This window comes from Peromyscus eremicus, chromosome 23 (assembly GCF_949786415.1).
Source record: "Peromyscus eremicus chromosome 23, PerEre_H2_v1, whole genome shotgun sequence".
Lineage (NCBI taxonomy): Eukaryota > Metazoa > Chordata > Mammalia > Rodentia > Cricetidae > Peromyscus > Peromyscus eremicus.
Window position 1 is genome coordinate 10,820,127 of NC_081438.1, and position 21,548 is coordinate 10,841,674.

At 54.1% G+C, this 21,548-nt stretch overlaps 2 protein-coding genes across 5 annotated transcripts in view; one reads left to right on the top strand and one right to left on the bottom strand.

The window, feature by feature from the left end:
- The window catches only part of Rasal1 (RAS protein activator like 1), a 31,589-nt gene extending 23,228 nt beyond the window's left edge, over positions 1–8,361 (top strand). For 2 of the 4 annotated variants that reach the window (XM_059249385.1, XM_059249387.1), the window contains 6 exons: positions 1,549–1,721; positions 3,006–3,143; positions 3,230–3,365; positions 4,564–4,684; positions 7,441–7,505; positions 7,738–8,361. In XM_059249385.1, coding sequence (XP_059105368.1) covers positions 1,549–1,721; positions 3,006–3,143; positions 3,230–3,365; positions 4,564–4,684; positions 7,441–7,505; positions 7,738–7,862 — 758 coding nt within the window. In that variant the 3' untranslated portion in view covers positions 7,863–8,361. Of the gene's footprint in view, positions 1–1,548; positions 1,722–3,005; positions 3,144–3,229; positions 3,366–4,563; positions 4,685–7,440; positions 7,518–7,737 lie in introns of all 4 variants that reach the window. The other 2 variants (XM_059249384.1, XM_059249386.1) reach the window with 2 other exon arrangements.
- An 837-nt stretch (positions 8,362–9,198) lies between these two features.
- Dtx1 (deltex E3 ubiquitin ligase 1) overlaps positions 9,199–21,548 on the bottom strand; it is a 32,142-nt gene continuing 19,792 nt past the window's right edge. The window contains exons 3-9 of the mRNA XM_059249426.1: positions 13,256–13,317; positions 12,817–12,978; positions 12,579–12,640; positions 11,477–11,635; positions 11,180–11,341; positions 10,999–11,088; positions 9,199–10,521 (exon numbers count right to left, since the gene is read on the bottom strand). Of these exons, the coding sequence (XP_059105409.1) occupies positions 10,297–10,521; positions 10,999–11,088; positions 11,180–11,341; positions 11,477–11,635; positions 12,579–12,640; positions 12,817–12,978; positions 13,256–13,317 (922 nt within the window). The 3' untranslated portion in view covers positions 9,199–10,296. The remainder of the gene's footprint in view (positions 10,522–10,998; positions 11,089–11,179; positions 11,342–11,476; positions 11,636–12,578; positions 12,641–12,816; positions 12,979–13,255; positions 13,318–21,548) is intronic.

The window sequence follows — 21,548 nt, forward strand, 5'->3', positions numbered from 1 at the left end:
ATGGAGGCAGGCGGATCCTCTGGGCTCCCTGACCAGCCACTGGAGCCAAATGGTGAGTTCCAGGTCCAGTAAGTGGGCCTGTGTCAAATCATAAACTGGGGAGCAACAGAGAAAGACTCCAGATGTTGACCTCTGGTCTGCCCATGAGCAGATGCACACACACATGCATGCACTATACACACACACATGCATATGTACGTGTACACACACACACACACACACACACACACACACACACACACACACACACACGAGACAGGAGAAAATCTTGGACTTATTCATAGGATTTCCTTCTAGTGGGGACCAAGCTGTAAGACAACAGCCAGATATACAGAGTGTCGGGGGGTCACAAAGGTGGGGGGGGCTGGTGTGTGGTGGTCCAGGTCTTTAATCCCAGCACTTGGGAGGCAGAGGCAAGAGAGGCCAGCCTGGTCTACAGAGAGTTCCAGGACAGTCTGGGCCACACAGTAAGACCCTGGAGAGAGAGAGAGAGAGAGAGAGAGAGAGAGAGAGAGAGAGAGAGAGAGAGAGAGAGAGAGAGAGAGACAGACAGAGAGAGACAGAGAGAGACAGAGAGAGACAGAGAGAGAGAATGGCCCAGTGGCCCAGAGTGGCCTCCCTAGTGGCACTAGAGTGAACATCTGGAGTGAGCACTGTGACTTTTTTGGAGTGTGTTAAATCAACATCAGCTCCCAGACAAGGACACCTCCAGGTGCCCAGAGAATGGAGTCCACACTTACCCCCCAGTGCTGGATTTTCTTGAAGTCCTCTTCCTGTGAATCACCTAGCAGCAACCCCCTCCCCCCATCACCATCGCCACAACCCGGGAGCTGTTGCAGCCCTGGGTTTAGAGTGCCCCCTAGTGTCAGCACATTGGAGATGACTGCGCGCTCCAACAGGGCAGAGACCTAAACCAAGGGTGGGGGGGGGAAGGGGGGCAGGACTTACAGAACACTCTATTTTGCTCTTATCGGAGATTCTGCTGGCCTCAGAGATACTGACTGGGGGGGAAGGATGGCTTGTTTGGCTCCTGTCTGGGCACACAGAATAGCTAAAGGGCATCTTGGTGTAAGATGGAGACACTCTGGCTGGGATTCGGGGAACTGGTCCCAATGTAAGGGCGATCCAGGCAGTGAACAGCACGTGCAAAGGCCCTGGGGTAGGGACAGAGGGCATCAGAGAAGCTTGTGCAGAAGAGAGAAAGAGGAGAAGAAAGTGGGGCGCTGGAAAACTGTGGGATCAGTCCTCCCAACACCAGTCGGCTCGTGTTGGGAGTGGAATGGTGTTATGCGCTTTTGATGCAGAGGACTTGGGGTTGAGGGCACTTTGGAGACTCAGGTCACATTGGAGTAACCAGGCACAATGGAGACCCCCAGCCAGCTGCAGTCTTACCTGCCGGTCCCTAGGCCTCAGTGGCTGGTGCGTGCGTGCGTGCGTGCGTGCGTGCGTGTGTGTGTGTGTGTGTGTGTGTGTGTAGCAGACAGTTGCAGCAGGCGCCAGAGGCCCCAGACATAGCAGAGTTCCCCACCCCCTCTCTCTATTTCCCAGAGGCTGGGGGGCCAGCCTGCACCCTGGTCCAACCCTCAACAATTGTTCGGGAAGGCTTCCTGCTGAAGCGTAAGGAGGAGCCCGCCGGCCTGGCCACACGCTTTGCCTTCAAGAAGCGCTACTTCCGGCTGAGCGGGAAGGACCTCTCCTACTCCAAGACTCCAGAGTGGCAGGTGGGACTCTGACCACAAGAAGATGTCACTAGGGTACTCGGGGGAAACTGAGACCCAAGGTGGGAGTTGGGGCACCCCCACCCAATATCATAGCAGTTAAGGCAACAAATTCCAAACTCTTGGCTGGCTCTGAGCTTGGAGCCAGCCTGGCCCAGAACAAGGACACATTTCATGACAGGACATTCTGTCCAGGGGTGGACGTGCAGGGGTGGGGGCCACAAGGCCTACACCAAGCATCACAGATGCACGTAGGATCCATCTGTTTGGCTGGCTATGTGCAGGTGCACACACACACACACACACACACACACACACACACACACACAGGCACTCACTCAACAACTCAGTCACCATGCACAAGCTTTCCCTGTGTGCCTGCGTGTGCTGGGCTCTGTCCTAGGCAGATGACACCACTGTCCTCCATCCTAACCAGCCCGAGGGAGACTAGGACTTGGCATTTCATCTGGGTTGCCAGGCTGCGTCCACAGATGGAGTGACTTTGGCAGGGTCGTTGGCCTTCGTGCCTCAGTCTCCCCATCTTCACATTGGGGAGAATAACAGGCCCAGTCTCAGAAAGTGGTCGCGGTCATTGAGTGAGCTGAGGGAAGCAAGGTTCCGAAAGCCGAAGCCCAGTGCCACGTAAGCGACTGCTGTGGCAAGGATGCTGGTGGTGGTGATGAGGGTGAGGGTGATGATAGTGATCCTGGTGATAGTGATGATGGAAATGATGATGTTGATGGGAATGAGGGTGTTAGTAATGGTGATGAGGGTGAGGGTGATGATTGTGATGATGGCGATAATGGTGGTGGTGGTGATGATGGAGGTGATGATGGAGGTGTTATGGTGGTGATGATAATTGTGATGATGGTGGTGATGATGGAGGTGATGATGGAGGTGATGATGATTGTGATGATGGAGGTGATGATGGTGGTGATGATGATGGTGATGATGATGGAGGTGATGATGGTGGTGATGATGGAGGTGGTGGTAGTGATGATGTTGGTGATGATAATAGTGATGATAATGATGGTGATGATGGTTCCAGTGATGATGATGGTGATTGTGGGATGGTGGTGATAATGATGGCGGTGGTGGTGATGATGGTGTCAGTGATGTTAATGTTGGTGAAAGCCAACTTAGACCTGGGAAAAGTCAAGTCACTCAGCAGGTGACAGAGCAGGACTGTGGGGAAGACACAACAGAGCTGTTCAGAACTGAGTACATGTCCTTGGTGGCCCCACCTGGTGCCACATCCAAAGGCATGCCGCCTGTGGCTGCCCACAGGTTCACTCATCCATCCCAGTGTCCTGCATCCGTGCTGTGGAGCGTGTGGATGAGGGTGCCTTCCAACTACCACATGTCATGCAGGTGGTGACGCAGGATGGCACCGGGGTGCCACATACCACCTACCTCCAGTGCAAGGTAAGGTGTCACCACCGTCAGGGTTGGGGACCCTGGGGACCCTGGCTCAGGCTCACCTGCATTCTGATTGGCTCCACCCCTTGCAGAATGTGAATGACCTCAACCAATGGCTGTCAGCCCTGCGTAAAGCCAGCGCCCCCAACCAGGACAAGCTGATGGCCTGCCACCCGGGTGCCTTCCGCAGTGGACGCTGGACCTGCTGCCTCCAGGCTGAGCGCTCAGGTGAGAGGGTGGGCTTTGCTGCAGGCTCCACCCTTCCCGTCGGCCAGTCAGTAGCATCACACTCTCACTTGGGCACCCTGTGCCACCATGAGCAAGTGACTTAATATCTCTGTGCTTCAGTCTTCTCGACTGGGGAGCGGGGTTGAGGATAGCCCTGACCTCCTTGGTTCTATTAGCCGATACTGAGTTGATATACTCAGAACACCGTCTGTGCCAGCTACACACAAGTACTGTTTCCAACACTCCCACTATGTGCGAGCTGCCCAGAGCACACAGTCTGACTTGCTGAGGCTAGATGACAATGATGGTCACCATAACAGATTGCTATGCTGTTGCTGGGATGAATCTCTGGCCCTGAGTGCTGGCTGTACCATAGACCCCATCCCGGCCCCATCCGGACAATGATAATAGTGTTAGAATCATAAAACTGAGGCTTCATAGACTTGGAGAGTGTCTGAGACCCAGCCCCAGGGCAGGGATTGGGGAAGGCTGTCTGGGGGAGATGTTGCTTTGAGTGATGGTGGTGAGTGAGAGTGTGCAAGGCTGAGCAAAGGGGGCTGAGGCAGGACTCACGGGTCAATACGGTCCGCATCAGCGTCCTTTCTGTTTCTGTGATGAAACATTCGGCCCTTAGGGGAAGAAAGGGTTAATTTGGCTTCCATTTCTAGATCACGGGTCCATCACCGAGGGAAGTCAGGGCAGGAACTTGAAGCAGAAGCCATGGAGGAACACCGCTCCCTGGCCTGCTCACAGGCTCACACTTACCCAGCTTTCTTATGCAGCCCAGGACCACCTGCCTAGGGAATGGTGCCACCCACAGTGGGCTAGGCCCTTGTGCATCAATTACCAATCAACACAATCCGCCCCAGACATGACCACGGGCCAACCTGATCTGGGCACACCATTATTTGAGACTCTCCTCTCAGATGAGTCTAGGCTGTGTGTCAAGTTGACAGTTAAAGCTGAGCAGGGACGGGGTTCGTCAGGCCGTAGCTTCTGAATCAGAGTGGAGGCAAAAAGGAGGCTGGAACCCAGGCAGGAGCTACAGGGGGGACCTGACTAAGTGGAGGAGAGAGAGGCTTGCACAGGAATTGGGCAAACTGAAGAAGGCAGGGCGTGATGACCACCCCGCCTAGAATGAGGCAGAGAGGCTGCTAGCTCGGAACAAGACTTTCTTGACCATACTGTATATCCTCAGCTGCCGGCTGCAGCCGCACACACTCAGCCGTCACGCTGGGAGACTGGAGTGACCCACTGGATCCTGACGCCGAGGCCCAGGTGGTGTATCGCCAGCTGCTCCTGGGGCGGGACCAACTCAGGTGGGTGTCACCTGCCTCACCCCACTGTGGCCTCTTTACGTCCATGTATCCCTTAAAAAATGTCTCCCTCCCCAGGGTTTCATGTAGCCCAGGCTAGCCTTGAACTTGCCGTGTAGCAGATGACCTTAAACTTTTCTTCTTCTTTTTTTTTTTTAAAGATTTATTTATTTATTATGTATGCAGTGTTCTGCCTGCGTATATGGCTGCAGGCCAGAAGAGGGCACCAGATCTCATTACAGATGGTTGTGAGCCACCATGTGGTTGCTGGGTATTGAACTCAGGACCTTTGGAAGAGCAGTCAGTGCTCTTAACCGCTGAGCCATCTCTCCAGCCCTTCTTTTTTTTTTTAATTGCAGTTTTTTAAAATTATTTTTATTTTATGTGCATTGGTGTTTCACCATGGGTGTTGGGTCCCCTGGAACTGGAATTACAGACAGTTTGTGAGCTGTCCTGTAGGTGCTGGGAATTGAACCCGGGTCCTCTGGAAGAGCAGCTAGTGCTCTCAACTGCTCAGCCATCTCTCCAGCTCCGATCTTAAACTTCTGATCTTCCCATTTGTACTTCCTTAGTGCTGGCCTTACAGGTGTGCTCCACCATGCCTGGTCTGGCCTTACAGATGTGTGAGCCACCATGCCTGGTCTGGCCTTAGAGGTGTGCGCCACCATGCCTGATCTGGCCTTACAGGTGTGTGCCACCGTGCCTGGTCTGGCCTTACAGATGTGTGCGCCACCATGCCTGGTCTGGCCTTACAGATGTGTGCACCACCATGCCTGGTCTGGCCTTACAGGTGTGCGCCACCATGCCTGGTCTGGCCTTACAGATGTGTGCGCCACCATGCCTGGTCTGGCCTTACAGATGTGTGCACCACCATGCCTGATCTGGCCTTACAGGTGTGCGCCACCATGCCTGGTCTGGCCTTACAGATGTGTGCACCACCATGCCTGGTCTGGCCTTACAGATGTGTGAGCCACCATGCCTGGTCTGGCCTTACAGGTATGCGCCACCATGCCTGGTCTGGCCTTACAGGTATGCGCCACCATGCCTGGTCTGGCCTTACAGATGTGTGCGCCACCATGCCTGGTCTGGCCTTACAGATGTGTGCACCACCATGCCTGGTCTGGCCTTACAGATGTGTGAGCCACCATGCCTGGTCTGGCCTTACAGGTATGCGCCACCATGCCTGGTCTGGCCTTACAGATGTGTGCACCACCATGCCTGGTCTGGCCTTACAGGTGTGCGCCACCATGCCTGGTTTATTTATGTGGTGCTGGGGACTGAGCCTGGAGCTCACGCATGGTGGGCAGACTCTCCACCAACTGAGCTGAACGGCAGGCCCAGCCTGTTGCCTTTCCTTTCTTTCTCTGCTTGTCAGTGCTGGGGTAGAACTCACGGCCTTGCACTCCACTGAGATTCAGCCAAGCCCTATTGATCCATCTTTTAGCACACTGGCTGAGCTCTTAGAGGCGCATGGGCCACAATGGGACCTCAGTGTCCAGGAAGTCAGGTCTTGGAATGATCTGTAAGGCACAACAGGTTGTCTTAGGTTTCACTGCTGTGACAAGACCCCATGGCCAAGGCGATGTCTAAAAGAAAGCATTTAATTGGGGGCTTGGGTTTCAGAGGTCAGAGTCCATGATGGCAGACCAAAGACATGGCAACAGGAACAGCTGAGAGCTCGCATCTCGATCCCAAAGCGTGAGGCAGAGAGAGCTGACCGGGAACAGTTTGAATCTTTTGAAACCTCATAGCCCACCCCTAGTGACACACCTCCTCCAACACGGCCACACCTCCTGATCCTTCCCAAACAGTTCCCCCAACCGGGGGCCAAGTATTCATGCCTATGAGCTAGTGAGTGATGTTTTCATTCAAACTATCCCAGGGAGCTTGGGAGCTTACAGTATGGGAGCTCCAGAGATTTGGGTACGGTTGGTCTCTTTAACTTGGCTTTTGAGCCTCCCTGGTACCTTGGATACCTCCCTCCCTCCCTCTTCCTGGCTTGAAGAGCTGTTAGTTAGTGACAGGTTTGTACCAAGTCACTGTAGGGAAAGTTCTGTACTGACCTGGCTAGTTAGTGGCTGTGTGGTGTTCAGCTAGTCACTTGACTTCTCTGTGCCTCGTATAGCAAAGGAGGGGATAGGGCATTGACTTCATAGTGTTGTCCGAAGAGTCAAGAGCCAATCCAGTAAAAGGACACCACATAGCTTCCCCCATGTAGGAGCTATCATGGTGCTGTGTGAACTTAGGCAAGTTCCTCAATCTCTCTGCGTGTCTGTGGTTTATCTGGAGAGCAGCGTCACCGGTACGTACCTGCCTTGTGTAAGCTGGCTGTGCCATGAAGTGAATTCAGGCGTGTACAGGGCTTCTTGGTGTACAGCCTGCTACTCTAGAAATGTTTGTGGTGATGGAGTGGTGATGGTTGGGATGATGCTGGTGGTGATGGTAATGGTGGCGATGGTGATGGTGATGATGGTGGTGTGATGGTGATGATAATCATGGTGTGATGATGGTGGTGATGGTGATGATGGATGATGGTGGTGTGGTGGTGATGATGGATGATGGTGGTGTGATGGTGATGATGGTGTTGATGGTGATGGTGGTGATGGTGATGATTGTGATGGTGGTGAGGGTGATGATGGTGGTGATGGTGATGGTGGTGATGAACCTCTGATTTCCCCTGCAAGCAGCAGAGAATCTTGGGTAGGAGTAGCACCGTGCCTTGGAAAACAGCTTTGTCCATTTTTCTTCTCAACCCTCAGGCTGAAATTGCTGGAGGACTCCAGCCTGGACCCAGCTCCAGAGGTGGACCCCGGGAAGGACTCTGGTGCCGCGGATGGTAAGGGGGAAGGGGTTCCGTTCTCATCCCTTTCAGATGCGTGCCCAAGTTGGCCAAGCACACTCCCTATGTCCTCCTGTATGCCCTCTTGTTTCCAGTGCTGGTGAATCTGGGGATCCTTTCTGCATGGGGTAAAACTACAGCCCCGGGAAGCCCCTGGGCTCTGGTGACAGCCACCGAGAGCCTGCTGAAACCCCCATGGCCTGCTCTTTCCCTCCAGGGGCCTGCGTGGAGGTTCTGACTCAGCAGAGAGACGCCATCACCCATCTGCTGCAGGTACTTGAAGACTTGGAGCAAGCCCACGAGGAGTTCCAGAGGCAGGGACAGGGGCGAGTGGCCCGCTAGGATGCTGGATGCTGAGGCGGTGCCAGAGCCAGTTGAGGACAAGGAGCCACGGGGCCTCCCCCAGCGCAGTCTGGCCCAGGCATCTCCTCTAGGCTGCCCTTCTTCACTGCTGTGGCCTGGAGCCTCCCAGACAAAGCCTGGTCCTGTGTGCCCTGTGGCCAGCCAGGGCGTGGGAGTCTTTGGCAGGGTCCAGCCCTGTACTGGCCAGACCTCACTGTCTCCTCTGAGTCCAGAGTCTCGGCTTCACTGGATGCCCCTCGGCCAGTGCCGGTGGAGCCCACATCTCACCCTGAGCTGCTGGATACAGCTGTGTCTGAGTGTGCTTTCCTCCTGTCTCAGGCCAGCACCAAATAGGCTTGTCCAAGACCTTCCCTGTTCCCACTTCTGTGAGCCCCGTGACCTCACAGATCCTTCTGTACCCCACCCTCATCTGGCAGCCCCGACCTCAAGCTTCTGGAACCAGGTGTTCTCAGAACGGGGTGGGAGCCCAGCATGCCGATTCAGAGCCTTGAAGCTGGACACGGGCTCTTTCTCCCTCTTTGAGCCTCAGTTTATCCTGTATAAAGTGACGAGTGAGTGTGCTTAGCTGTGAAGTATTAAAATTGGGGTACCCTGGGGACCAGTGAGAAGATTCTTGGCCATAAGCACAGGTTCCCAGACTCTACCCGGCCACTGAGGGTTTTTGGGGGCAGGCATCTGAGTTCTGGGGCTCACAGGTCTGGACTGTGGGCTTGGGATATGTTTTAAGAGTGAGCCACAGAGGGCGAAACGTTTGGGAACACTCGGCTGGCAGAGCTGAAGAGCCTGTGAAGACTCCTTGAAGAAACTCAAGTCTACTGGCTGGATCAGGAGCTCCAGGGACGGTGCAGCGCTATCCCACGTGTGGCCAGCAGAGGTCGCCTGGAGCCGGAGCATCATCTCCCACTGGCTCGGGTACCCCTAGGCTGCCAGAGGCTCTGTTAGGAGGGAAGCTTTTCCTCCTGCCTTGTTCCATGGCCAGGGTGGCATCGGTGGGCCGATATGGTACCTCCCAGCTCTTCCACACCCTCCTGGAGGGCGGCACAGAGTTCCGATCGTCCTTGTCACTCAGGTGTGTGTGTGTTGTGTTGTGTGAGTGCACACGCATGCGCGTCACTTCTGCATCCTTAGTGACTACGAGAGTTTTGCCTCCTTCCCTTGATGCTGCAAGACAGGACAGCATCAGGGCCCATCCTCTGCTTTCTCCCGCTGCCCCGGGCAGTGGTCCAATGGTTATCATTGTCTCCCAAGCTGTCTCTCCCCAGTGTTCCCTAGAAGCACAGTCACCCAGCACCCTCTTGGCAGAAAAAGGCCTGACAAGGAGAAAGACCATTTATTTCTCCACCCACAGTGGGACTGGTAGATTTTTTTTTTCTTTCTTTCAAAAGAGCAATCGCTGGCGTCCCTTTAAAGCTTGGCTGACTTCCATCGCAGCAGCCAATCCTCAGAGGCGGAGCTGGTGAGTTGCCTGGGCAACGGGCCTCTGGTTGGCCTGAGACGATCAGCCGCCCACTGCCCACTTCCAAGGAGCGAGAAGTTAACGCTTTGCCGCCTGCTCTTCGTTTTCAACGCGTGGGCCTGAAACAAGGCCTCCCCTCGCTCCTGAAGCCAGAAGCTACAGCTTTTGGGTCTCAAATGTCCGGAGCGGTTTAGTGGGGGAGAAGCCAGCATAGAGAGAGGCAAGAATGACGCCGTTGCCTGGGATACACAGAGGTCTAGAGATGGGCACAGGAGGAAGAGGGTGTGTGTGGGGGGTCCCAGGAAGATAAATAGACACAAGCACAAAATAAGATAGCCTCGTCCCCAGTGGCCCGCGAAAAGCGACTCTGTAGCCTGGGATTTCTACCCCATTGGCTTGCAGTGCCCAGTGGGCAGGCAGGTGGCAGAGCTGACATGGGTTAAGAGGGTGAGGCGCAGGGGCAGACCGGCCCCTGGAAACCTTACAGATTCCCCATTCCCCCAGCGCTTGGCCCAAATCCTGGGAAGGGGACGAGCCTATATAGATGTGATGGAGACACAGGGGGATCCACGGGATGTGTCGTCAATGGGAGCCTTTCTGTCTCTTTTCCTCCCCCCTGCAGACTGGGGGAAGTCAGAGGCACGTGGGTGTACGTGCGTGAGCGTGTGCGTGCAACAGGACACGTGTGTGTGTGTGTGTGTGTGTGTGTGTGTGTGTGTGTGGCGTGAAGGGCAAAACTCCATCTTTTCCATAGGGAGGTTGCCCTCTCTGGCCATCCTATCCCTGCTGCCCTTGCTGGGGGCCACAGGTTGTTGGAGCCAGCTGGACTGGCATTCCCCTGTCACCCCCACAGCCACCAGCCTGATCCCCTTAGCGCTTCTGGCTCCTCCCACCTGCTGGAGGGAGGCCTATGCCTGGCTAGGGGCAAAGCAAGAGGAAAGGCGGGCAACTCAGGCCTCAGGCCTTAGACGTGGCCTCAGACACACCCTGGGCGGTGAGCTCGGCCAGCACGTTGTCTAGGTAGCTGGCGTCGGGGTAGCCGTGGCCAGTGAGGTTGGAACCGAACTCCGTCTTGTGGTGAATCTCGTTCCACACCACGGTGTCCGACTCGCCCGTGGTATTGGATGTTCCGATGGTGAAGATGAGTCTGCGTTCCCAGGCGGTGATGAGCAACCTCAGCACCTGGAGGGGTTGGGGAGGGAGGGGGGGTGAGAGGTGAGTGTTACTGGCAGCCTGGGCCTCAGCCTGCTCCATGACCATCCATTTCAGAAAGTTCTGTTTCTTTCGGGCCTTGTCAGCAGTACTGCTGGGGTTTAGTCCCCACTCTTTGTGCAAAACAGCCGCTTTGTGAATTAGTTCCCATGATTAAAGGTCTGGAGATTTCGCAGGGAAATCGAAGGTACTAGCTTCTTCGGGTAAACAGTCATTGACAGTCGGACGGCTGAGGGTGAAAGGCTGCTGTGACTGTCTGTAAGTTACGGGCCCTCTCTAAAGTTTTCTTTAGCTGGTGAATGAGATGAAGTAGGTTTGGGGCCTGCTGTTAAGCATGTTGACTTGGGAAGGAACGACGCAGCAGGGATTGTGGACAAGGGAGAGGCAGGCCTAGATGATTGTGGCCGGGGACCCTGCCCTCATTCATTGTTGGGGGGGGGCACCCACCTTCCGGCCTTTCTCATTGTTCGGTAGGTAGCAGTGGCGAGGGAAGCCTCTGGCGGTGAACTTCTTGCCTGGGTTGGGATGTTCAGGGCCCTGTGGAGACAGCAGCGGGAGGGTTCAGATCCCAGAGGGGTGGAGTCTCTGGAGGGGCCAGAGAGTGGGGGCTGTGGTCCTCAGGGCTCACCTGGATGCCCGTGGGGATGTCGTAGACAATGCGGATGGTCTGGGTGTCTGCAAAGCCGGGCAGCGAGTGCGGGATGACGTGAAACTCCATCTTCCCTGGCGGCTGTGTCCCTGTCTTCTCCCCGTAGATGGCTTTGCAGGTGGGGCACTGTAGGCTGCCATCCTGGGAAGGGTGGGCTGGTGTGAGGACCCCTCCCCCGGGGGGTCCCACCTGGGGGGGTCCCACCTGGCCCCCGCCCACTGCCCAACTCACTGCCTGGCGCCCACCCGCTGCATGGCAGCCCACCTTGTGGCCCACCTTGTTACCGTTGGAGTACATGGCCACCAGGCAGAGCAGGTGGTACATGTGGCCACAGCGGCCCAGGCGGCCCACAAGCTCGGGCCGCACGCTCTTGTTCCGGAGCACACCCTCATAGCCGGATGCTGTGACCAGCCGCTCCATACAGATGGTACAGTCCTGGGGGGCCAGGGAGAGACACTGAGGATGGAAAGGGCCATGGGGAAGACTATGGGGTGCGCTACAGAGGATGGGCAGAGCCATGGAGGGACACTGAGGATGAGGGTCATGTGGAAGGCCACAGAGGGACACTAAGGATGGGAAGGGCCACAGGAGGACACTGAAGATGGGAAGGCGGGAAACCTTGCCTCTGATTCCCTCCTCAGACAGCCCCTGAGGAGGGGTTAAATGCTTAACTACCCAAAGCAAAACCCTGAATGGAAAATGTGGCGTAAAACTATCCATCACAAAGTGTGGGAGCCCACAAAGGTTTCCTAGTGAGATCTGAGCTTGCTTTACACAGCAGGGCTGCATTAAGGGATGGCTGGACCACGGCATGGTCACCAGGTGTCTGGGATGGTCTGCACTTGGCTGTGCTGGGGGGAGGTCTTTTGCTCCACCCCTTGGCATTCCTATAAAAGCCCTTTAGAAGAGACAGAAGGAGCTGGTGGGTTTTGACCTAGGCCCTCCCGAGGCTAGTCTGTGTTTCTGTCTGTCTCTCTCCTCTATATTTCTATCTACATATTCCTTATTTCTCCCTGCTCAAGAGTACCCTGGGGGGAAAAGTGGGGGCAGGTCCCCCACAACAAAGACAGACAGGTGTGATGCTATAAAACTTAGGCTCGGGCGGTGGTGGCGCACGCCTTTAATCCCAGCACTCGGGAGGCAGAGCCAGGCGGATCTCTGTGAGTTCGAGGCCAGCCTGGACTACCAAGTGAGTTCCAGGAAAGGCACAAAGCTACACAGAGAAACCCTGTCTCGAAAAACCAAAAAAAAAAAAAAAAAAAACTTAGGCTCCTCCCCAGGGCCTGGTGAGGAACCTGGTGAAACCAGGATGGGCAGGAGGAAGGCAGGCTGGGAGGAGCTGGTCCTGGGAGCTGAGGCCCCCACCTGGTCTGCTCACCTCATCAGGTGGGTTTTTCACCTTCTGCATGTACCTCCGAACCACATCCTCAGGGTTCTTACCTGTAGAGATGGGGGGGACATGTCTCAGGAGGGGTGAGGTGGGGGTCAAGCGCTGGGGAGGAGGTGGGGGAGTGGCAGGAAGGAGGGGGGGAAAGGCGAACTGAGGGTAAGTAGAGGCAGGTGCCTGCTGGGTCCTAAGAGCACTGGGATTGTGATTGGGGTCACACGGGGCCTACTTTTCTTGAGGTGCTTTTTCTTGGTCTTGCGGCACACGCCGGGCACTCCAGGAACAGGCTTCACGTCGCTCTTGCTCACAGGGGGCGGGTGCAGGATGGGTTTGGGGGCTCGAGTCAGGCACACTGGCAGCCCGGCTGCACACAGCAGGATCCCAGTCATCCCTGGGGTGGGGAGTGGGGTGTAGTGATAAGGGGTGGGGTCGTGACAAGTCACGCCCTCCCTTCATGGTTGGACTGATGGGGCAGGTGGATGCTACAGAGGACGGAGGACAGGGTGTCACCCCTGTACTCTGACCCTGCCTACCCCAGAGCACCACCACCCTAAGTTGCAGCCAAACTAACCTAATGGGAAGGACCGCACTTGGGCCCACACACCAGTTCACCCAAGAGGCGGGGATCATAAGGCTGGTGGGCGGGGCCTCACTGGATTGGGTCTTACCGGCCAGTGCTGGGTGGACAGGGCCGGTGCCATTCAAGTTCTTCACAGGAAGCGCAGGAACCCTGTGGGGACGAGAGGAGGTCTCAGCTGGACTCCAGCCCCAACACTCCTGTGCAAGGACCCTGGCTTGTTTTTTACCTCAGGCTTCCTCCTGGCACACCCCCTCTCCTCTGCCTCCGTCATCTGGATGAGCCACCAGGAAACCGCATCCCCGTCTTGAGCTCCTATCAGCAATGGGGCCAACACCCTTAGGCCTAGTTCTGACTCTTGTTTTTAGACATGCTCTCATGTATCTCAGGCTGGCCTTTCACTTGTGTTGTAGCCAAGGATGACCTTGAACTTCGGCTCCTCATGCCTTCATCTCCCATGTGTTGAGGTTGCAAGTGTGTTCCGCCATACCCAGTTTTATGTGGTGCAGGGGGTTGAACCTGGAACTTCAGGATGAGGCAAGCACCCTATCAAGGGAACCACATCCCAGGCTCGAACTCCTCTTCCCCCAACAGATGGCCTCTTTCCACCAGAGAGTGTTTGGGCCCCGGTTCCCCCTCCTTCTCTGGCCTGGAACCCAACTATCATGGAGTAAACTTCTCTTAAGGTTTGTTCTATAGAGAGCCGGTTCCTGCAAAACACTCTGGAAAGGACTCAGGAGTAAGTTGGGAAATACCACACTGTCTCTCGCGCCAAGATTCTTAGCTTATTTGAGCACAATAAAGGCTTGTGAGACATCCTGACACCAGGGATCACATGGTCCCCTCTTCAGATAAAGAGCTCCTGGAAAGAAAGTACTCTTTGTCTTTTGGGGGTCAGTCATCGTTGCTTTTGGTTCTTAGTTCAGCCACTAATTAGCTGGTGACACACAGCACATCATGTCGGCCTCTGTAGCAGTTTCTCTGTCTGTGGAATGGGCATGATGTGGTGCCTGCACTTTGTTTGCTGACAGGAGCATGAATCCTGGTAGCTAAGGAATATTCTGAAATCATTATTATCATTATTATTACTATCACTACCATCGATCGCCATCACCACCATCACCACCACCATCATCACCACCATCACTATCACCATCATCATCACCATTATCATCACCACTATCACCATTATCACCACCATCACTATCACCATTATCAACACCATCACCATCACCACCATCACTATCACCATCATCACCACCATCACTATCACCATTATCAACACCATCACCATTATCACCACCATCACGATCACCATTATCAACACCATCACTATCACCATTATCACCACCATCACTATCACCATTATCAACACCATCACCATCATCACCACCATCACGATCACCATTATCACCACCATCACTATCACTATCACCATCATCATCACCACCATCATTATTATCATTATTACCATCACCATCACCACCACCATCATCAATACCATTACCATCTAGGACCATCTTTGGGGAAGGGGTGGGGACAATCTAAAATCATTATCATTGTTCTCATGGGAGACGGGAAAAGGGAAGAGGGATGGATGCTCTGAGTCCTGAGTGGAAGTGGGATTAAGGCACTGAGCCTCAGTTTCCCTACCTGCAATGAGGAGTCTTGTGAGGATTCAAGAGCTTCTCCTTCTGCAGTGTGGTAGGACCCAAAATGAGAAGGGCTGAGCACCAATGTGACCTGCCTCAGGCTTTGTCACCACCCTCCAAGACCTTGCTGGAGGACAGCACTGCTGTAATTATTACTCTTCATACTTACGGGGCAGCAAAGAGAAGTGGTCACGGTTTCCAGCCTTCCTTCCCACCTGTCTATAAACACTGCATGTGGACTCACCAGTTGAAGTCCTGCCCTCATCTCTGCCTTCCCACTTCCTTTTCCTTTCTGCTTCATGAGAACGCCCCTCTTCTCATTCAGGACAGTGTGTAATATGGGCAGGGAGGAAAATATTTAGCATACACACCACTACCTACTTATCTCCTACCAGTGACAGGCATGACTAATCCATCACAGCTCTCTGAAGTCCAAAGAATCCATCACACAGCTCTCCAGTCAGCCTCTATCAATCAGGATAGTCAGATTGCTATCTTAGATATATAATCCCCAAAGTCTGGTCCAAATAGTTCCCCATCTTGCTGAATCTCTGTCCCTGGGAGGTGGGCAGGGAAACCCCAGGACTTTTGAGATCTTGGCCATACTTATATTTCAAGAAAAGCTTTAAAAACTTTTTTCTTTTTCTTTTTTTTTTAGAGGCCTGGGCTACAGGGGGGAGGGTTGTGTGGGGCCTGATGGTGCGGCATCTCTGTGTGGTAGGGGACAGTCCCCAGGTGGCACACACCCTCTTGCAGTCTGCAAACTGCCGGCGAGAACCTTCCGTGGCACAGTTCCCATGCCGCCAAGCGTGGGAGCTTTGGGGGGTGGCCCTTTTGATGTGGGAGATACCGCTTCCTCCCAGGCATCGAGAATACCTCCCTGGACACGCACTGCCGCCCAGAACCTCCAGTCAGTGGGGGCTAGCCTTCACTCCTGCCCTGCCTGCCTTCTTGGGGGCCCCCGGGTTGGCTGAGGGTCTGAGAACAGGCTTCCCCAGGGCCTGCCTACCACTCCCAGCCCTGGTCAGCTGCCCTGTGTCCTCTGCCCTCCATCCTGCCGAGGCTAGCCCTTTGCACAGAGAAACAGCTGGCCATCTGCTGCGCTCTGAACCTCATTTCCAGTGTACACACCTTCTCGTAAGCTCTACACTAGCTCTGCTGATCTCACATATCCCGGGCTCATTGCCACCCCAGGGTCTTTGCATCAACCCCTTTCTCGGATGGCTCTTTCTGAGATGTTTCTCTTGCACCCTCCCTCACGGAGGTCTCTGGTTCAATGCTGTCTTCCTAGACAGCCTGTTTCTCCCAGTTATACTGTTTTCTTGGCATTAGCATGGTTGTAAGGAAGTCCTCTCTCTCCTCCACACTCAGTAGCTTCTCCAACGTATGGATCCAGTTCCTTTTCTGACCTTTGCATGTCTGTGCCCTCCCCACCTATATCCTCGACTAGGTCTCTCTGGATGACGTTGGACAGAAAGGATGTTCGTTCATCTGATGTGTAGCAGATACTCAACACACACACTCACACCTGTGGTACAAGTGCACAGAACCAGGGTGGGTACTGTGTTGCTCTAAGCACAGGATCAGAGCACACTGTCCCTGGGTGTTCTCTGACCATGTCTTAAGGGAGCCACGAAGCAGGTGCTCAGGGAGCACTTCCTGCAGCTGCCAGGCTGTGATCATGCTGAGATGACAGTGCTCAGGGGGCCTCCTGAAGAACAGCAGCACATCTGCCTTCTCTAAGGACTCCTCAGCGATGGTGTTAATCCCTCGCAAGGGCAGGGTCCACAGCAAGGCTTCCAGAAAGCCTACACTGAACCAGGTTCTCTTCCCATGGCTCAGAGGCTGAGCTTCAAGAATCTCCAGTTGAGGGGCACAGGAAGTCATCTCCCTCCCCAGCCTGAGAAAGAAGGGGCCCATGTGGTCCCTTTCCCCACCAGCCTCCACATCTATCCATTGACCACAGGCTCCACTCCTTTTTATCCGTGAGGGACAGAGTTCATCTCTTAGTGAGGATCTAGGCATTTTCCATCTTGTTTTCTAGTTGTGTGGTTCAACTCTTATCTCGTCTGCCAGATTTCAAGCTCTGGGAACCACCCAACCCTGTGACCCCAGGACTGAGGGTAACAAAACAAGCTCCCAGTACTGAACAGATAAGAAACTAGCTTACTACCTCTGGGGTCGCTTGATTATCACTAGAAACAAGGGCTCCAGTTCCAGATGTTCCTCCCCAATCTCCCAAACAAGATCGGAACAGATGTCAAATAAATAACACGCGTACCACTATTACCAAATTTGCACCCATGGCAGACATCAGCAATCAATCCCAGCACTCCTTCCTACACAGCTACAATGTAACTTGAGAATCACCCTCAATACCATACTCTAGGAAGTCTGTACTTCCCGGGCAAAGACACACGTGAGATGGTCAGTCATGGACCCTGCACCTGACAGCGTGAAGCTGAAAGAGAGGAAGTGAGATCACTTTGGCCCCCTAGCTGACTCGTGATGCTCTTGGCAGCAGGACTTGGAATTTCTGGGCCCAACTCTGGGCTGACCCTACTGGGTTGGCCAAGGTTGGGGGTGTTGTGGATCTGAGACCTATGAAATTAAGTAAAGTCTCAGAGCTGGACCCACAGAGCTAGCTCAGGGGCTGTACAAGTGACCTCATGATAGGTCATTGGTTGTCCATCAGAGTGAGTCACCACCTTTGGGAACAAGAGCCCCGCCAATGCCCCTATAGATCTCCTGAGTCTTCATCTCTCTGTCTTTGCTCTGCCCCGGAAAGCCTAGGCTTGTCCCCTTGTTCCCACGAGCCTCAGACCTTCTGAGGATGCCTAACATGTACCCAGCAGCCCCCGGGGAGCCCTCAAAGGCTCTGGTCTCCATTCAAGTGAAGAGGAGAGGGCAGAAGTGAAATCATGTCATCTGGGGAGAAGAAAGTCCCCTTCCCCCTCTCTAGAAGCTCCTGTGAGGATGCTCTTGTCACCTGCTGCCTTTTAGTCTCACTCCACCTTGTAGCCAAGTCCCTGCCCTCCAGGTCACCTGAGGCCACCCCCTGAACACCCCATCTGTGGAGACAAGGCAAGGCCTGGGAGATGGAGCCTGAGTTCAGGGGTCCACCATCTGGGGCCCTATGTTCATGTTGTTTCCCCCATGGCCAGCTCTGACCATCTGCAGGCCTCAGTTTCCCCTTCTACCTCCCAGGGTACACTCCACAACTCGGAGCCCTGACTGGCATTTGGGGATTTGGATTTCTCTCCGGGACCCTGGGGCTCAGTCCTGCTTTCAAAGATTGATTTATTTTGTGTGTCTATGTGTTCTCTCTCAAGGTCTGCCCTCCCCAGAGCTCCGGGTGGAGCCCAGGTAGGGGAGGGCGGGCTGGTTGCTGTTCCCACGCCCCTGGGGAGCACACAGTGCAGACAGGAGTGTGTGGCCTGGCTTCCCAGGGAGAGGGCAGGAAGTGCTTCAGGTGGGGGCTGGTTGGGGAGGCTTTGGGTTTGACCTTGTGGTGAGGCTGTGACCTGCCTCACCACAGCTACCCTGGCCAGGAAAGGGGGATGGGTGGGAAGCCAAGGCCCCTCCTTTCCCAAGTTCAGGCTCCTGCAAGACTTTGGGACATAAACATTTTAGAGCCATTTAAACACAAAGACCTGGAGAGAGAGAAAATGTGGTGCCATGCAGCAGACATAAAAATCACAAGAAATAAAAATAAACAAGGGTTGAGGGTGTAGCTCAGTGGGTAGAGCGCTTGCCTAGCATTCATGGCATCCTGGTTTTGACCCCCAGCACCACATAAACCTGGCACGGTGGCACACACCTGTAAATTGAGCATTAGAGAGGGCGGGAGACAGGAGGACCAGCAGTTCAAGGTTATCCTCAGCTATGTAGTGAGTTCAAGGCCAGCCTGGGCTACATGAGACCTTGTCTTAAATCACACACACACACACACACACACACACACACACACACACACACACACATATAATTCAAATCACCTCTCCTCCATATACAATCGAGACCATCTCTCCACAGCTGAAGACTCTTAGCACTGGATTAAGCAAACCAGGTCCCACAGCCTCTACACACCCCATCCTCTCTAGCTACTTGGGCCTACCCCATCAGCTCAGTTCCTGACTCCTTTGCACAGTCTGTTCCTACTGCCTGGGAGACTTGTCCCTCCCTCCCTCCCTCCCTCCCTCCCAGGCACGCTGCCCACTCCCCCCCCCCCCCCCCCCCCCCCCCCCCCCGTCTCAGTATCGGGCCAGGCTGGCCTGTCACGATCTGTACACCTCAGCCCCCCAAACGCTGGGGTGATAAGTGTATGCCACCAAGCTTCTTTCTCTCCCCAACCCCATTTATTATTTTACATATGTGCACATGTGCGCATGTGCCGTGATGGGCATGTGGAGGTCAGAGGACAACTTCTGGGGGACGGTTCTCTCCATCCACCATGTGGCTCCCAAGGACTGAACTCAGGTCATCAGGCTTGGCAGCAAGTACCCTTTACCTGCTGAGCCCTCTTGTGGGTCTCCTGTGGTGGAACATATTACTTTAACTGTATAAAGGTGTGTTGTGGTGATATATTGTGTACCCTAATAAATTTGCCTGAAGATCAGAGAACAGAACAAGCCACTAGATTAAACATAGAAGCCAGGCAGTGGGTGACACACACCTTTAATCCTAGCACTTGGGAGGCAGGGATCCGTCTGGATCTCTGTGAGTTCAAAGCCACCCTAGACTACATGAGATTGACTCAGTCTAGGAGAGAAACAGAGCCAGGCAGTGGTGGCACACACCTTTAACCTCAGTACTTGGGAGTCACACGCCTTTAATCCCAGCACTAGGAAAGCTGAGACAGGAAATGATATGGATGGGTGGAGAAAGGTATATCAGGTGTGAGGAGACAGGAACTAAAGTCTTTCAGCTGAGGAAAGCTTTTTTAGGCTGAGGAGTCCTAGAGGTAAGAGGTGGCTTGTTCCTTTGTCTCTCTGATCTTCAGGCAAATTTATTAGGGCACACAATGTGTCGCCACAGTGTGTTACATTTGTTTCTGCTGCATTTGTTTAACTATGTAAAGATGTGTTGCATTTGTTTCACCTTGCCTGCCTGAGGCACCTGACTGAAGTAATAAAGATCTGAATGGCCAATAGCTAGGCAGGAGAGGGATGGGGGAGCTGGCGGGCAGAGAGAATAAATAGGAGGAGGAATCTAGAGAGAGAAGGAGGAGAGAAGAGGAGAAGAGAATGAGGGAGAAAGAGAGGGACATGCCTGGGGCAAGAAGCCAAGCAGCTGCCAGACAGACAAGCAAGACAGACAGAAGGAAAAGTAAAACACCCTGAGGCAAAAGGTAGGTAAAGAGAAACGGGCTAATTTAAGTTATAAGAGCCAGCCGGAAAGGAGCCTAAGTCAGGCCGAGCACTCAAAACTAATAATAAGTCTCCGTGTCATGATTTGGGAGCTGGTTGGTGGCCCGAAAGAAAAAGCCTGGTATAGTCCCTCTTTTTTTTTTTTTTTTTTTTGAGATAGGGGCTCGCTATGTGTGGGAGCCCGTTCTTGGGTTCCTCGTGGCTTTACCCAGCAGGTCCGCATAGAGGATGATTAGGACCACGGGCCTGAGTGCAGGTGTCTGAGATGGTCTGCACTTGGCTGTGCTGGGGGAGGAGGTCTTTTGCTCCACCTCTTGGCGTCTCTATAAAAACCCTGGGGCAGAGACAGTCAGGGCCCGTTGGAATAGGTTCCAGGCCCTCTTGAGGCTATCCTTTATTTTCTATCTGTTTATCTCCGCGATATTCTCCGCAATAAATCCTTCTATCTAATATTTCCTGCTGCTCGCACTCAAGAAAACTCTGGGGAACTGTGGGGGTGGTGGGTAAATGCCCCATAGCTATGTAACCCAAGATGGCCTTAAACTCCCAGCAATCCTTCTGCCTCAGCTTCTGGAGTGCTCAGATTAAAAGTGTGCGCCGCCATGCCTGGCTCTGGCTGGCTTCTTTACTCCCACTGTCTCCTTGGCCAAATGCAACTTTACTTTTTCAAGAAAAGTTATACCCTTCTTAAAAATAAGGCCATAAAATAAGACGTCATCCCTGCCACCCTTCTCTTGCTGTGTGTCCTCCGTAGCACCAAAACCACCTTCTAGCATGTTCTAGGATCCATTTCTTTTGTGTTGTGTTTGTCTCGATGAGGCTGTGAGCTCCTGGATGTCAGGGCCTGGCTGCTTCACTGGCTGCTGTGTCCCAGAGTCCCCCACGGTGCCGGCCACACAATGGTTCTTTAATAAATGGGGAGTTGATTGACAGACAGAAGTAAGTCGTGCTGGGAGCTGGGGGAAGATGTCCGGTTAACGCTGTCATGGCAGGGAGAGTGTTTACAAGAGCAGAGAAGAAAGGAGCAGGGGGAACAAGCCAGTCACGGGCCACAGGGAATCACTGAGGGTCTGCATGCAGGAAAAGGCCTGCTAAGACCCAGGTGTTCAAACAGCGCTTGCCTGGTGCCTGGCACCTGTTCAGTTGGCAGTGTTGCGCAGGCTATAAGGGATGGGGGAGCAGGGTGCAGCCTGGGAAACACGGGGAGCCACGTGCCAGACAATGGCCTGTGTGGTCAGTCCTGTTTTCACAAGTTGCAAAGACGGACGACCAGAGAGGGCCATGGGTTCAGCTAGGTCACACAGCCAGAGAGAAAGTTGAAGCTGGGCCGCAACTCGGCCTCTCGCTTCATCCTCTCTCTGGG